This window comes from Jatropha curcas, chromosome 3, assembly GCF_041381405.1.
Source record: "Jatropha curcas cultivar XTBG-Jc1 chromosome 3, XTBG_Jcur_1.0, whole genome shotgun sequence".
Classification (NCBI taxonomy): Eukaryota; Viridiplantae; Streptophyta; class Magnoliopsida; order Malpighiales; family Euphorbiaceae; genus Jatropha; species Jatropha curcas.
This window is the reverse complement of record NC_143153.1, coordinates 29,301,955-29,315,774: the sequence shown is the minus strand read 5'-3', so window position 1 is coordinate 29,315,774 and position 13,820 is coordinate 29,301,955. Positions and strand designations below refer to the sequence as shown.

General features: G+C 34.8%; 3 protein-coding genes across 6 annotated transcripts; 1 reads left to right on the top strand and 2 right to left on the bottom strand.

Annotated features, from left to right (window-relative positions):
* Positions 1–1,137: 1,137 nt before the first annotated feature.
* LOC105639906 (uncharacterized) lies at positions 1,138–2,688 on the bottom strand. Its single transcript, XM_012224098.4, has one exon. It carries the CDS (start codon positions 2,391–2,393, stop codon positions 1,314–1,316), a length of 1,080 nt encoding a protein of 359 aa, XP_012079488.1. The 5' UTR covers positions 2,394–2,688; the 3' UTR covers positions 1,138–1,313.
* A 1,344-nt stretch (positions 2,689–4,032) lies between these two features.
* LOC105639907 (Tetrapyrrole (Corrin/Porphyrin) Methylase) lies at positions 4,033–11,111 on the top strand. 4 transcript variants are annotated; one of them, XM_012224101.4, is made up of 7 exons: positions 4,033–4,507; positions 8,075–8,278; positions 8,369–8,493; positions 8,637–8,866; positions 9,523–9,562; positions 9,691–9,825; positions 10,634–10,836. In XM_012224101.4, exons 2-7 carry the CDS (start codon positions 8,129–8,131, stop codon positions 10,638–10,640), a joined length of 687 nt encoding a protein of 228 aa, XP_012079491.1. In that variant the 5' UTR covers positions 4,033–4,507; positions 8,075–8,128; the 3' UTR covers positions 10,641–10,836. The 4 variants fall into 4 exon arrangements, with proteins under 4 accessions (XP_012079491.1, XP_089574991.1, XP_012079490.1 ...); XM_089718865.1 differs by having other exon boundaries at positions 4,063–4,507; positions 7,972–8,278; positions 9,691–9,782; positions 10,634–11,111; XM_012224100.4 differs by having other exon boundaries at positions 4,066–4,507; positions 8,078–8,278; positions 9,691–9,782; positions 10,634–11,111.
* A 416-nt stretch (positions 11,112–11,527) lies between these two features.
* Positions 11,528–13,392, bottom strand: LOC105639908 (tubulin alpha chain). The gene is made up of 4 exons (XM_089718864.1): positions 13,169–13,392; positions 12,838–13,072; positions 12,376–12,746; positions 11,528–12,282 (listed from the first exon to the last, which is right to left on the bottom strand). Exons 1-4 carry the CDS (start codon positions 13,259–13,261, stop codon positions 11,629–11,631), a joined length of 1,353 nt encoding a protein of 450 aa, XP_089574990.1. The 5' UTR covers positions 13,262–13,392; the 3' UTR covers positions 11,528–11,628.
* Positions 13,393–13,820: the final 428 nt, after the last annotated feature.

Genomic DNA, 13,820 nt, shown 5'->3' with positions numbered 1-13,820 from the left:
AATTGAAAATAGAACCAAATTTATCCATTTTGATGAGATTCGGTTGGATGTTTTAAAAATTTAGTGAAAAAACCAAATAGTTTGACTATTATATATAATAAATTAAATTTATTTTTATCACCCAAAGTAGCTTATATGGTTTAAAATAATTGAATTCAAATCAAATCGATCAATTCAATTTAATTTTATTTGATTTTTATACTATTCGATTTTAAATTCAATTGTCATAAAAATGAGTTTGTTTAGACTGAAATTGAGTTTATTTGGTTTAGTTTAGCTCAGTTAACTAAATACTCAATTCTAATCTAGTGTATAGATGGACCATATGCTGAAAGAAGGTAAATCTTTCCCTAACTTAAATACCAACCTAGCCGATTTCCAGAGCTTAAATTATTATTAGCAGAACAAAATCTATTAATAGACAAATTACCCTTTATATTCCTTTTATTTGTGTCATCTTTACATTATTTCACTTAAACTTTGATGAATCTTCATTAATGTAAAATTGCCCGAGTTTTTACTCGAATGTCAAAGTTCAAAAAATCTCATGTTTTGCTTCCTTATCCTTTCTAGATTTGGTTTTGATAAACCCATTTCCTCTTTCTCCTCTTTCTAGAGTTGGTGATTTCTTCTATCCTTAAAATGTACCGGTTACTGTAACTAAATCCCACCATTTTCGATCCAAATTCAATATGTTTTGAATCCTGTAATCAAATGCAATATCTCTCTTATCTCAGGTTATTTAAAAACCAAAAAGCAAGTTTCAAATTTTGATTGCAAATGGGCAAGATTGATGGATCTTGACGGTCAGAATAAATAGAGAAATAGAAATAAATAAATAATTAAAAAATTAAAAATTGATAAATAAAAAAATTGGTTGTTTTATTTTATAAGGTGAAGAAAGAGACGATGGTAGAAATGGGTGAAAAGTTAAGATATTATGGATGAATATGGAATTTATGCTCTGAAAATAACATCACCCCATCATGAACTAATAAATATAAAAATTACATTCAGAAAATATCATGAACTAATAAATATAAAAATTACATTCGGGAAATATCAGTATATTTATACTATTAAACACATCCCATTCCCATACTCTTTTTCATATATAATTAATCACAAGCCAAAAGAAAGAAAATATAGTATTTACAATGTTTAACGAAATGAATAAACATGGGATGAAAAATGAATCATCATAGAAAAGAAAAATAAAAATATTAGTATATTATATTATACTGTAATAAGAGAAAAAAAAGAAAAGGCAAAACTTGTGGGACCACAGTAATGTGGGGCCGGAGAGGATCACATTACACTTCAAGTGATCGCATGTTCATCAACTGCTTGATACTGCTCTGTTGATGATCATCATCCTGTCTTGAACAACTACTGTTTGGAAGTTGAAAATCTAAAAAGCATTTCCCAATAGAATTAGTATCCTCATTATCTTGAAGCTCAAGCGAGTACACAACATCTTCCCTACTCCATCCCGCACGCAATAACACAAGTGACATCAATCTCACGTGCCATACCACATCTTCTTTCCCAAGCTTAGGCCCACAACCTTTCTTCATCCCCTCATCACAACCGTCCATCATCATCATCTCTCTAACCTCCTCCTCTTTCCACCCTCCATCTCTCAGCCTCCAAAACACCTCCTCTAAACAATCACCCATCTCCCAGCTACAATCCAAATTCCCACCAGTCCACCACCCATGTGTGTCCTCACGCGCCACCACCTTCCTCCCATTTTCGGCCACATCTGTCCAAAAATCAATCTTTCGTGCAGTTGTGGCCGCCCAGACCGGCACATTGATGGCTACCTTTTCAATTCTTGGAAAATTTACTGGTTTGATAGAATGAACACCAATTTGCAAGAATTCAACTTCTTGAAAGAACCTAGCAAGATCAAAGCTCAAAACACGTACGCCTCCATTATCGACGCAAAAAACAGGGTTTCCGGCGTCATTAGGCGTAGAAGGAATATAACAGTTGCCATAAATAGGAACAAGAACAGGTGCTTTATCAAAGAATAACCTTTTTGCCATATCTAATGCTTTATTACTATCTTCTGGTTTATCACCCCAAGAATCAACCCAGAAATTGTTTTGACTAATATTCTTGGAAAGGTTCAAGATAGGAAGATTTAAAAGAATTTGGATTTGCTGTGGAGAGGAAGAACGCCAGTTTGGAAAATGGGGCCCAATAGGAAGACCTTCTTGAAGAATGGAACGAAGGTCAGGAGGGAAAGAGAAACGGTAAGTAGATTCTATGGATTTGAATTCTGAGTCAGTTAGGCCAGGAAGAATAGGAATATTAAGAGATTTTAAATGGTCAATAAGGGTTTTGGCATAAGCTGCAAAGGAAAAGCAAACAAGCTTAGTCGCCATTGTTGGTTTTCTTGAATAGAGGTCAGAGAAATGAAAAAAGAGAGATATTTTATGCAGAAAGAGGTTAAAAATTAAAAAAAGTATATGTATAAATAAAGACAGAAGAGAAGTGTAAGTACTGAAATGAGGTTGCGTAGAATAGAACGGATTTGGAGGAGGAGAGAAAGTGTAGCGGTCCGTTAGAACCAAAGGAATGGAGATTAAAGATACGTATGGGTTAGAGAGAGAGAGAGAGAGAGAGAGAGAGAGGTTTGACTGTCATTTATTAAGGAGAGAAGGAGATGTTTACGTCTGATGACTGGCGAAGGAGGGAGAGGGAGCCAATCTTGGCTTAAGGAAGAATCAAGTAAGCGTGTGGGATGAAGAATGGGAACCACGTGTCGTTTTATTGACAGAGTCGTTTTTGCCTTTTTCTCAATTTTCTCATCTCATTATCCTCGCCGTTTTGGATGCGGCACATTCCTTTTTTTTTTTTCTTTTTTTTTTTAATTATATTGGAAAGTTGTTGAAGTCAAAAAAAAAAAAATAAAATAAATAAATAAAGGAAAGTTGTTACTACTTTTTTTTAGAAGAAAAGTTGTTATTTTACGTTAATGGAGTTTGTTAATTCAATAAAGACGTTATAACTATAACTATAGGTTAAACAAAAAAGTATGGGTTATGAATGATTTTTAGTTTTAAGTATTTACTAATTTATTATATCGAAACTTTGGTTTACAACCTTTAATAATAATAAAAAAAGATATGGGAAATGCATGTTTAAGGCATTATTAGTACTATTTTTTTTTTTTTGGTCGAAGGCGTGGGTTAGTGTTCAACTAAATCAAATTGAATTTGATCCTTCTTAATGAAAATGGTTAAATTTTAGAAAAACAGCTAATGAAATTTAATCAAATAAGCATGTATAATCAAATCTAATCCGATAAAAATATTAAAAATTAAAAGTTCTATTTTTCTGAATGAACTAATTTAATTGAAAAACGAAATATAATCAACTAAAAGTAATGTCAGTTGGGCCGATTTTTTAATTTGAACTAAAAAGTTTTCTATAAAATTTATTTTGGCTTCATATAAAATCGAACCGAATCAAATTTACTGGATAATCAAACCAAACTGAAAGAAAATATGTTCATCCCTTGGCAAAGGGCAGTTCCCTTTACTTTATAGCAGTTGAAAGAAAATATATAAATTTGATACAAAAGCAATCAGATGGAAGCCGGCCAGCTTCAGGGAATAGAAAATAAGTCAATCCATTCTCCAATCATAAACCAAAGTTAAATATTTATAATATCAATTATAATATATTTTCTTTTACCCAATTTAAAAAATCCCATTACCATTCCAGAATGTTCACTAGTGGTCTCATTGGAATGACACACTCCAGTTAAACTCACTGAAAGTGACATTAAATATTTGCTGTAAAATTTTTCTAAATCATATGGTCCTACCCGAGCCGGAATCAATGGTATGTTTTGGACCCGCTCTGTACCTTTTGCATATATATGTCATGCCACATGCATACGCAGAATATTAAAAATGTGGTTTTATTAGACTATAGGACAGAAAGGCAACTTTTAGCTATTTGCTAGATGGCTTGACTTGAGGATCCTAAAACAAGTCATGTTTTTGGTGGGGGTCATCAGATCGGTTTAGTTTAGTTTCGTTTAAATCAAATCAGTGTAAATCAAAAATAAGAATAATAAAACAAGGAAAACCAAACCGCTAACCAGGAAGATCGGACCAAGCATAAACCATTGAAACCCGTTAAAATCTATAAGTTTCCATGTGAATTGAGCCGAACCAGTGAATTGAGCCCAACCAGATATAGAAACAGGAGAGAGAAACAACCAAAAGGGAAAAGAAGCCCCAAAATCCTCTCCCGATCGCAGCACTGCGATCTCCTTTCCTTCTCCTCCCCGATCAGTGTTTCGGCCACCGCTTGCCGAGGCCAAGGCGGCGATCGACGGAGACCTTGACTTCGGCCATCCCTTCAACGATCGAAGCCTGAACCACGAAACAAGGCTATCTCCTGCGACGCCGCTACCTCCTTCGACAGTTCTCTCTTTCTCGACTTCCGGCGAGCTCAAGCATTTCCGGAACTTCCCTTTGCTCAGGTTAGTTGAAAATCGACCCTCAATGCTTTTGATTAACTTATTCTTGATTGATTTGGTCACTGAATGAACATTGAAGGGGGTTTAGAATTTAGGTTTCAACAAGCAAATATGCCCGCGCTTCGCAGCGGCTTTATATTGCTTTGTTTTTTGCATATCAGTAATTTTCATACAAAGCACATATAACCAAATAAAAGTCACATATAGAGTATTAAATTACATGCAGATATATATTGATGGTTAAAGATTTAACTGTTTTCTATACATCAAAGCAGCAAGAAACTTTAAAAATTAATCTACAAACTGGAAATTGAAAACAAAAAAAAAAAAATCAAAGTAAAATTCTTAGTAAGAAAGTATACAAACATCCGTTGATTTAGCAATTGCTCACTTTTCTTCCAACTTTCTCTTTTGTCCCTTAACCGTCTGCATCCAATATATTAAAAGGGGCAGTGAGGTTGAAACTTAGTTTAAGCCCTTCTCAACCATCAAAATGAATTTGGTTATAAATGTATCACACTGAAACAGACAATTAAACAGATGGTAAGCAGAAACCTAAAGCATTCAAAATGTACAAAATATGTTCAAATGGAATATAGATGAACAGGATGCAACTTAAAATTATATAGCATAATGGAGTTGGGCAATCACCATATATTTTGAATTAATGGAGCTGGATATTGAATTCAAAAGCCCCTGACACTTCTCAAAAGTGATTGTTCAATTCATTAACCTTTACAAACAATTCATCAAATGCCCAAAAAAAAAGAAAAAAAAAAATCTCATTATACTCTCTAATGATCCAATCTCATTTGCAGAATTTTGTTTACATAAATTGTGTAAAAAAGAGTGAAGAGCAACCACTGGATGACACAAAAATTTGAAGCCCTACACTTTGAATTGGTATATGAAAGAGGGGAAAAGGGAAATTAAAAAACTGCTTGACAGCATTCCCGAAAAGTCTAGTTACAAAATTTATTTTGCCAACTAAATTTAGCTTCTTGACCAACTCTAACCATTAACCATTATCAACCCAAAGAAAAATACAAAAATCAAACCTGAGGTTTTCTTGTGACATTCTTTTTCATTCATTTCTCATAAACTAAGCCTATATTGAATCTCTACAAGCTTAACAACAGTAAACAATAGCACATATTCAATCAAATAACATGAGTCTAGCTGAAAACAAATTCAATTTGAGTCCCAATAAACAATTTTTAGTAAGATATATCATTGCAACTAAGGTAGTGAAGAAAAATAAGTACCCTTCCCAATGGAACACCATAGGTAGATAGTTCCAAATTAAGACTATAAAACCATTTATATGTTAGATAACTAAAGCTAGATTAATTTCTTGTTGAATACGATTGTCCATACTCTTTGCCTATGACCATGATGCATAGAAAAAGTTGACAAAATTAACATGATAATCTATCTATCTAAAAGATAAATATCAATAAGATTCAAGATTCTACCCGTACCTTTAAAACGTGTCCAACTGTATCCTTGCAAATGTATAATTGAAAATTTTCATAGCATTTATAAAGTTAATGAGTTATAATGAATATCATCCATAATTACTAATCCGATCTTCAATAAGACATAGCAATTCCTTGATTCATCTATAGTCATTGGATCCCTGAGAAAAACATCAATGAAACCATTTCATAATCTATTTTCATTTCATAGTACCCATAAATCATTCTAATAAAGAATAGCAGTTCAAAATTAACAAACTCAAGTCACAATCAAATAATAAAACAAATTTGTATAAAATCAAATATAAAACAAAGATAGAGAAGATGAGAAAATTCGTTCATAATCAATTATAAAGCATGCAAATTTCCTGAAAAATTAAAGGAATTAATTAAAGAGAGAAAATATAGTAGTTATTCTTATCAAAATCCAAATAACATATAAGACTATTTCTATGAAAACCCAAATAACCAAACAGAGAAGAAAACCTAGTTAGTAATGAAGTGCAACAGAAAAGAAGAGATTTTACAAAGAGAGAAGAGAAGAAGAATTAGGAACACAGTGCATAGATGAAATCGGAGAAGAAGCACATAAGGAAGATGAAGTCGGCGAAGTAGAGGTACTATGTGGAAAAGATACGTGATGAAGAAGATAAGAGTGAATTCGCCATGGAAAAAAAAAATCTAGCATTAAATGAAGAAGTTTCGAGAGAGAATAAGGGCAAGACAGGAATAACATTAAAATGAAATGGCTTAAAGGGCATTACACTGTTCTATGAACAGTAATTTTGGATTTCGTTTTAGTATATATATAGTTTGAATAAAATTTTGGGATTTTGATAAATTAGGCATTGGATTGTGAAATTGATTTGGGAATCGAGTTCTACATGAAAAACTACCGCTAACATTTGAATCTTGAGGAATTCGGTAACCACCGCTCCTCTGGCCACGTAGACGGTGGCTCTGGTAACCGGAAATGATTACAGTAGGTAGAATGCTCCGTCTAATGTGTTGGTCATGAATAAGTAATTAGTTTTGCAAATAGATGCCATTCGATACTTGAAATATTAATCGATGCAATTAGACAAACAGACCTCAAAGCCAAAAATCACAGAAATCGATAAAACAAGAGTTAAGATATTCCTAGGAAAAATGTTGTTAGCTAATTAACTGAAGTAATCATCTTTAATAATAGCTAGAAGTGATCAATGATTTGAAATAAGGATAAGAGTAAGGTTCTAGCTCTTTGATGGAAATACAAATTGCTAGGTTCTAGTTTGTTATGTGATACTCAACCTTAGTTCAATAAAAAAAAAAAATGTGAAGATGATGTTTTAGATTGACGGAAACTCAACGGAATTGAATAAATAGAACTGAGTTAGTTGTCAAATTAGATATCAATAATAATGAATTATGGATTTATTAAACTGTCAAGCATTGGAAATGCCTATGAACTTGATTGGACATAACTGGGTGCGCGCTAGACAAGTTCAGATTATTATTACCATTGTTGACAAGAACTTGCTATTTGTTTTTCATATAGTATATACCAGATGTAAAATACATACATGGTGATGTTGAGACTAGTGAATGAATACTTGAGTTATGTTGATGAATGGAGGATGGAAATTATTGATTTGGATTCCCCGAAGGATGGGCTTTGTGTGATTGATGATGATGGTAGTTGAACTACCTTATTTTTGTTGCTTTTCACAGGGACTTTGTATCTGATTTTTAGGGAAAATTCTGCCGAAATTTCGGTAGAATAAATTGAGTAGACTTTTCTTTAAATTCTCTAGTTGATAACCTTATTCACTTCTTTAGAATCTGATGTTTTCTCCTTATTATTGTATCACCTATAGACCGTCTAGGACAAGCAGATATGGCTCCGGGATTCCAGTATATGTAAATTACCATATATTTATTTATTTTTTTTTAAAGAACATAAATTAGGTTTACAGTGATCACCACAACTATGTTGTTTTGGTGTAGGGTTTATAGTTTCATCCTAAAACCATACTTTCTTCCCCGCTCGCATAATTCTAGCATTGTGATCTCTCTTTAGATCAATCTCTGATTGCCTCTTTGCTTATAGTAGACGAACTCCAAAAGGAAGTTAAAGCTTTAAAATTTAGCAGAGAGGCAAGAGATGTTGTACATAGTTGGTCTGGGATTGGGAGATGAGAAGGACATCACCATTAGAGGCTTAGAAGCAGTAAAAAAATGCGAGAAAGTTTACATGGAAGCGTACACTTCTCTCCTCTCCTTTGGCTTATCCGGAGATGGACTTTCTACTCTGGTACTTCTTTAAACCTCTCCTTTTTTCTAATTCTCATTTATTTTTTCATATCTTTTCATTTAGATATGTAAATGTTAATTTTCTTTGCAGGAAAATTTGTACGGGAAACGAATCACCATTGCTGATAGAGAGATGGTAGAAGAAAAGGCTGATGATATATTATCAGAGGCTCGTGTGTCTGATGTGGCTTTCCTTGTTGTTGGAGATCCTTTTGGGTATTGTATCTATTGAATTTTACTTGAGTTTGGATTTTGTTGTTGTATTGTGAAGTTTGCTATTTTATGCTTTCGTTTTACTGGATTAGTTGTTCTCTAATTGCTATACATTACTTATTTGGATAATTTGATTTGGAATTCAGTGCTACAACACATTCAGATCTTGTTGTTCGAGCAAACACATTGAGGGTTAATGTCAAAGTAGTACATAATGCATCTGTGATGAATGCAATTGGAATTTGTGGATTACAATTATATCGCTATGGGGAGACCGTCTCAATACCCTTTTTTAGTGATACATGGAGACCTGATAGCTTTTATGAGAAGATACGAATAAATCGTGAACTTGGATTGCATACGCTTTGCTTGTTAGGTAAGCTTTTAATTTTCACAAATCTAAATTTAGTTTTATGGTTGTGAAATTTGCTACTTAAAATTTTCTTCTTGCAACTGCAACACCATATGGTGAAATTTTGTACTAATGCATTCACTCTTCTTTTTGTTTCAAGAATAACAACAAGACTTTGAATCTGTACAAAATGCATTACCAGACTCGTTTGTGCTTTGATTATCTATCACATGGATGCCATTTCAGTATGCTGTCATTTGATATAGGATTTTCTTATTTCTTCTTTCCCTGGAAAAAATGAGAGAATGAGGTCAATATACTTAAAAATCTTGGCATAGTTTTGAATGCCATTCTATTTAGATTAAACTTTGGAAGGTCATTTTCTTTTTCTTTTTGATAAAGAGAGGTAATTACATACTTGTGGCCTTGGGTACCATGAACCCCTTTTACATGGATAGAATTTTCAGAATTTCTTTTGAGATTGGCTATATTGGCAATCCAAACTTGGACAAATTTACTAGCACTCAGATAGGCACTTCTTCTAAGCGGAAAAACTTGAAGTAAAAGAGAAACTCTTTAAAACTCTAGATGGTTTATTTAGTGGCTTGCATTTTCTTCCTATTTTGTGTGATATCTGACACAAAAATCCAATAAAGTATAATTTTTTGTCTCCACTGCAGACATACGAGTGAAGGAACCTTCGTGGGAATCATTGGCTAGGTATGTGTTAAAGGAAATTTAAGTTTTTCTTTGATAATATTTTTGTTCTTTTGTGCTCTTCTGCACTTTCAACAATTGCTGGACTAAATCTGTTTCTTTTTTATTCATTTATAATTTGAATTGTCCAGAGGAAGGAAGAAGTACGAACCCCCAAGATACATGACAATCAACACTGCAATTGAACAGCTCTTGGAAGTTGAGCAAAGGCGCGGGGAATCTGGTGAGTCCCACAAAGAGTTTTGCCATCTTCAGGATTTCATGCTGTAATAATTCTTCACCATTTTTCCATGCAACAAAAATGTGTTACCTTCATAATGTTTTACTTTTTCAAACTCTAATGCTTTAGTTATCATTTTTTATGACTCTCAATTTTATCATTTTATGGCTTAACAATAGTTTCCTTCTAATGGGACCCTTAAACTAGAATACCAATCTGATATGTGCTGATCCTATTTATATTCTTTAGGGTTTCACAATAGCCTGTGGAACTCTAATAATTTTCTCTATACATGAGACTACTTGCATGTTATACTTGTGTGCTTATGAAGGCTGAGTAACTTCCCAATTCTAGCATTTGAACAATTCTTGTCTTGCATGTTGTTCTTTGTCAACTTAAATCATCCACATAAAAAACAAGCTTTGTTCATCTCTATTTCTTGCACCAGATGCACTCCTGGGTTGCTTTCCAGATTAGACTCTGGGCAATTCACTCTCACTTTGTTCAGATAGGCTCAATTGCAAATTCGTCGTTTGTGGATGTCATGCAACTAAATTGTCTGCCAACTGGGAAAAATGTTCTAGGAGAGTTTGCATAGGAAGGCATATCATCTGTGTAATCTTAGATCACTTGGACTGTTCTAGGCATAAAATGCATTATGTGGCTGCCTGTTTCTTAGTCCTTGGTAGATTTTGTTATGGTTCTAATGCTAATGCTTCTTGTATGCACTGCATGCCAGCTTTTATGCTTATGAGGTGCGTTTTATTTCCCTATGTTCTGAAAACTTGCAATTAAGGACAAAAATAATACTGTAGTAATTATAGTATCTTTGCCATTCTTAAATGGCCTTGCAGCATATGATGAAGGGACTAGCTGTGTTGGTTTTGCTCGGCTGGGCAGTGAGGATCAGATGATAGTTGCTGGAACAATGAGGGAACTGCTGGCAGTTGATTTTGGAGCACCCTTGCATTGCCTTGTAATTGTAGGCAAGACCCACCCGTTAGAAGAGGAAATGCTAGACGCTTACAAACATGGAAGAGGGAGTCTAAACCAAAAAGACGAATGATTTTGCCCTCACAAATTGATGGTTGAGGTACTTTTTATCTGGAGATCAAAGATTTTGATTATTGGACTTCATGTTTTTCGTCACTTGTATTTATTGTGACTTCTTATTTGGGGAGATCGGACCCTTGACTTCATAGTTCTACAGGCAATTGAAGAGAAACATATTTTGGTGGCATACATGTTTTCATCCTTTTTTTAAAATGCTTAGGTTTTTGTATCAGAGTAAAACTATTCATCTCATCTATCAAATCTTTTTTTTTTTCCGTATATGTATAATTTTGATCATTGTAGAGGCAATACTTAAAAATGCTTAAAAACCATTTGGAAACTAGCCCATAGCAATGGAGCTGAGTTCTAAGAGTTGAATGATTTTGCTAAAAACAAGCAAACATACGTCAATAGCAATGGAGCTGGTTGCTTATGATGGAAAAAGAATAAATTAGTATGCTTAAAACTGAAGAGCCAACTTAAGGCTTAAGAGTCAGATTATCTTTGGCTCTTTAAGTTTTAAGCATACAAATTGATGTACACATTCAGGTTTGTTTTCCTTTCTGTAAAAAAATTGAAAAATATAATATTTTTTGCAAATTTAAATTTATTATGATATTGTATTGATTTAATAGTTTTAACATTGTTATTTAACAAAATTATAAGATTCACTATGCTGCTGCTTCACCAGAAGCGAAACAAAACAAGCTGTCCACAGCTATTGAAAGAAGCACAAGGTGAAGAACACTAGGAAAACAACAGGTAAAAACAAAAGCAATCAAGCCTGTCCCACTCTTTAATACTCGTCACCCTCCTCATCATCGCCTTCACCAGACTCGGCCCCAACCTCCTCGTAGTCCTTCTCAAGTGCAGCAAGATCTTCACGAGCTTCTGAGAACTCACCTTCCTCCATACCCTCGCCGACATACCAGTGCACAAATGCTCTCTTTGCGTACATAAGATCAAATTTGTGGTCAATTCGGGAGAAGACCTCAGCAACACTGGTGGAATTTGAGATCATGCACACAGCTCTCTGCACCTTGGCAAGATCACCGCCAGGAACAACAGTAGGTGGTTGGTAGTTGATTCCACACTTAAATCCAGTTGGACACCAATCGACAAATTGGATAGTGCGCTTTGTTTTGATGGTAGCCACCGCAGCATTGACATCCTTAGGCACTACATCACCTCTGTACATGAGGCAACAAGCCATGTACTTGCCATGGCGAGGATCACACTTGGCCATCATAGAAGAAGGCTCAAAAGCACTGTTAGTGATCTCTGCAACTGAGAGCTGCTCATGGTAGGCCTTCTCAGCAGAAATAACAGGAGCATATGATGAAAGCATGAAATGAATTCTGGGGTATGGGACCAAGTTAGTCTGAAATTCAGTCACGTCCACATTTAGAGCACCATCAAACCTCAGAGAGGCAGTCAGTGAAGAAATCACCTTGATAATCAAATCAAACAAGGAAAGAGTTAGCCAAAAACCCCTTAAATTCGATAAATGACTGAACCACAAAATGGAAAAAATGAAATATACCTGAGAAACCAGACGGTTAAGATTAGTATAGGTAGGGCGCTCAATGTCAAGGGAGCGCCTGCAGATATCATATATAGCCTCATTATCAAGAAGCACGGCTACATCAGTGTGCTCCAGAAGGGAGTGTGTAGAAAGAACACTGTTGTATGGCTCAACAACAGATGTCGAAACCTGTGGCGAGGGATAGACAGTAAAGCCAAGCTTGGATTTCTTTCCATAATCCACAGATAGACGCTCCAACAGAAGAGAGCCCAGACCTGACCCAGTGCCTCCACCAACAGCATTAAACACCAAGAACCCTTGTAAACCAGTGCAGTTGTCAGCAAGCTTGCGAATGCGATCCAAGCAGAGGTCAACAATCTCTTTTCCAACTGCAGGAGCAAGAGAAGTCCGCAATTAACAATAATAAATAAACATCAGTAAGAAAAATCACAAATCAGAAAAGGAGAATAATAGTATTACTGGTATAGTGGCCACGGGCAAAGTTGTTAGCTGCATCCTCCTTGCCACTAATGAGCTGCTCAGGGTGGAAAAGCTGGCGATATGTCCCAGTTCTAACTTCATCAATCACAGTTGGCTCTAGATCAACAAAAACTGCACGTGGCACGTGCTTCCCAGCACCAGTCTCGCTAAAGAAGGTGTTGAAGGCATCATCTCCTCCACCAACACTTTTATCACTTGGCATCTGCCCGTCAGGCTGGACAACACACAATATACATGCTTTTAAGCACAAGGAATTTGCCATCAAACAAAAATTAAGAAATGGAAGATCAGAAGAGAGAGAAGCAATAACCTGAATGCCGTGTTCGAGGCAGTAAAGTTCCCAGCAGGCATTGCCGACCTGAATACCGGCCTGACCGATGTGGATCGAAATGCACTCTCTCATTTTTGCAGAGAAGGAAAATGAAGTCAGATGAGGTTTTTTGGGGATCGAAAGGGAAATCGAGAGAAGAATAGGCGTTTATAAAGACGCCTTGTTTTTAAAGAGGAAATAATATCGTTGTGTGTCCTTTACTTCTCTCTTGCCTTATAAAGCAGGAGACATCTGTTTTTTTTTTTTTTTTTTCTTTTTTTATTTGGAGAGGGGCGTAGGTGGGGTCAGCGTCACCATGAGAACTCCAGTTGACCAGCTCTAACCATTCTTAAATCTAACCGTTATTTTGCCTTTTTCCGCGGGCCTTTAGTTTTAAAATGTTTTTTGAATTTGAATTTGAATTTGAATGGTATGCTGAAGAAACGACACCGTAGCTCATAACTGTTTGGTCGTATTTGATTCTAAGAAGTGGTAAACCCAAATCAATTAAAATCATCAAACACTCTATGTACAATTCAGTTTAGATTTTTGATTCATTACATTTGGACTGTTAAATTCAGCTTATATTTAATAAGAGCTAAATTTTGAAAATATAATCATGCCAAAAATAATTTTAAAACTTTAAAATAAA

Bases quoted from the DNA above. Each gene is read 5' to 3' on its own strand.
- LOC105639906 (XM_012224098.4), bottom strand. From the start codon at position 2,393: ATGGCGACTAAGCTTGTTTGCTTTTCCTTTGCAGCTTATGCCAAAACC.
- LOC105639908 (XM_089718864.1), bottom strand. From the start codon at position 13,261: ATGAGAGAGTGCATTTCGATCCACATCGGTCAGGCCGGTATTCAGGTC. The intron at 13,073-13,168 runs GTTATTGCTTCT...TGTGTTGTCCAG, and splicing joins GCCTCGAACACGGCATTCAG to CCTGACGGGCAGATGCCAAG. The intron at 12,747-12,837 runs GTAATACTATTA...TTGCTCCTGCAG, and splicing joins TGCCCGTGGCCACTATACCA to TTGGAAAAGAGATTGTTGAC.
- LOC105639907 (XM_089718865.1), top strand. From the start codon at position 8,129: ATGTTGTACATAGTTGGTCTGGGATTGGGAGATGAGAAGGACATCACC. The intron at 9,563-9,690 runs GTATGTGTTAAA...TGAATTGTCCAG, and splicing joins TCGTGGGAATCATTGGCTAG to AGGAAGGAAGAAGTACGAAC. The intron at 9,783-10,633 runs GTGAGTCCCACA...ATGGCCTTGCAG, and splicing joins GCAAAGGCGCGGGGAATCTG to CATATGATGAAGGGACTAGC.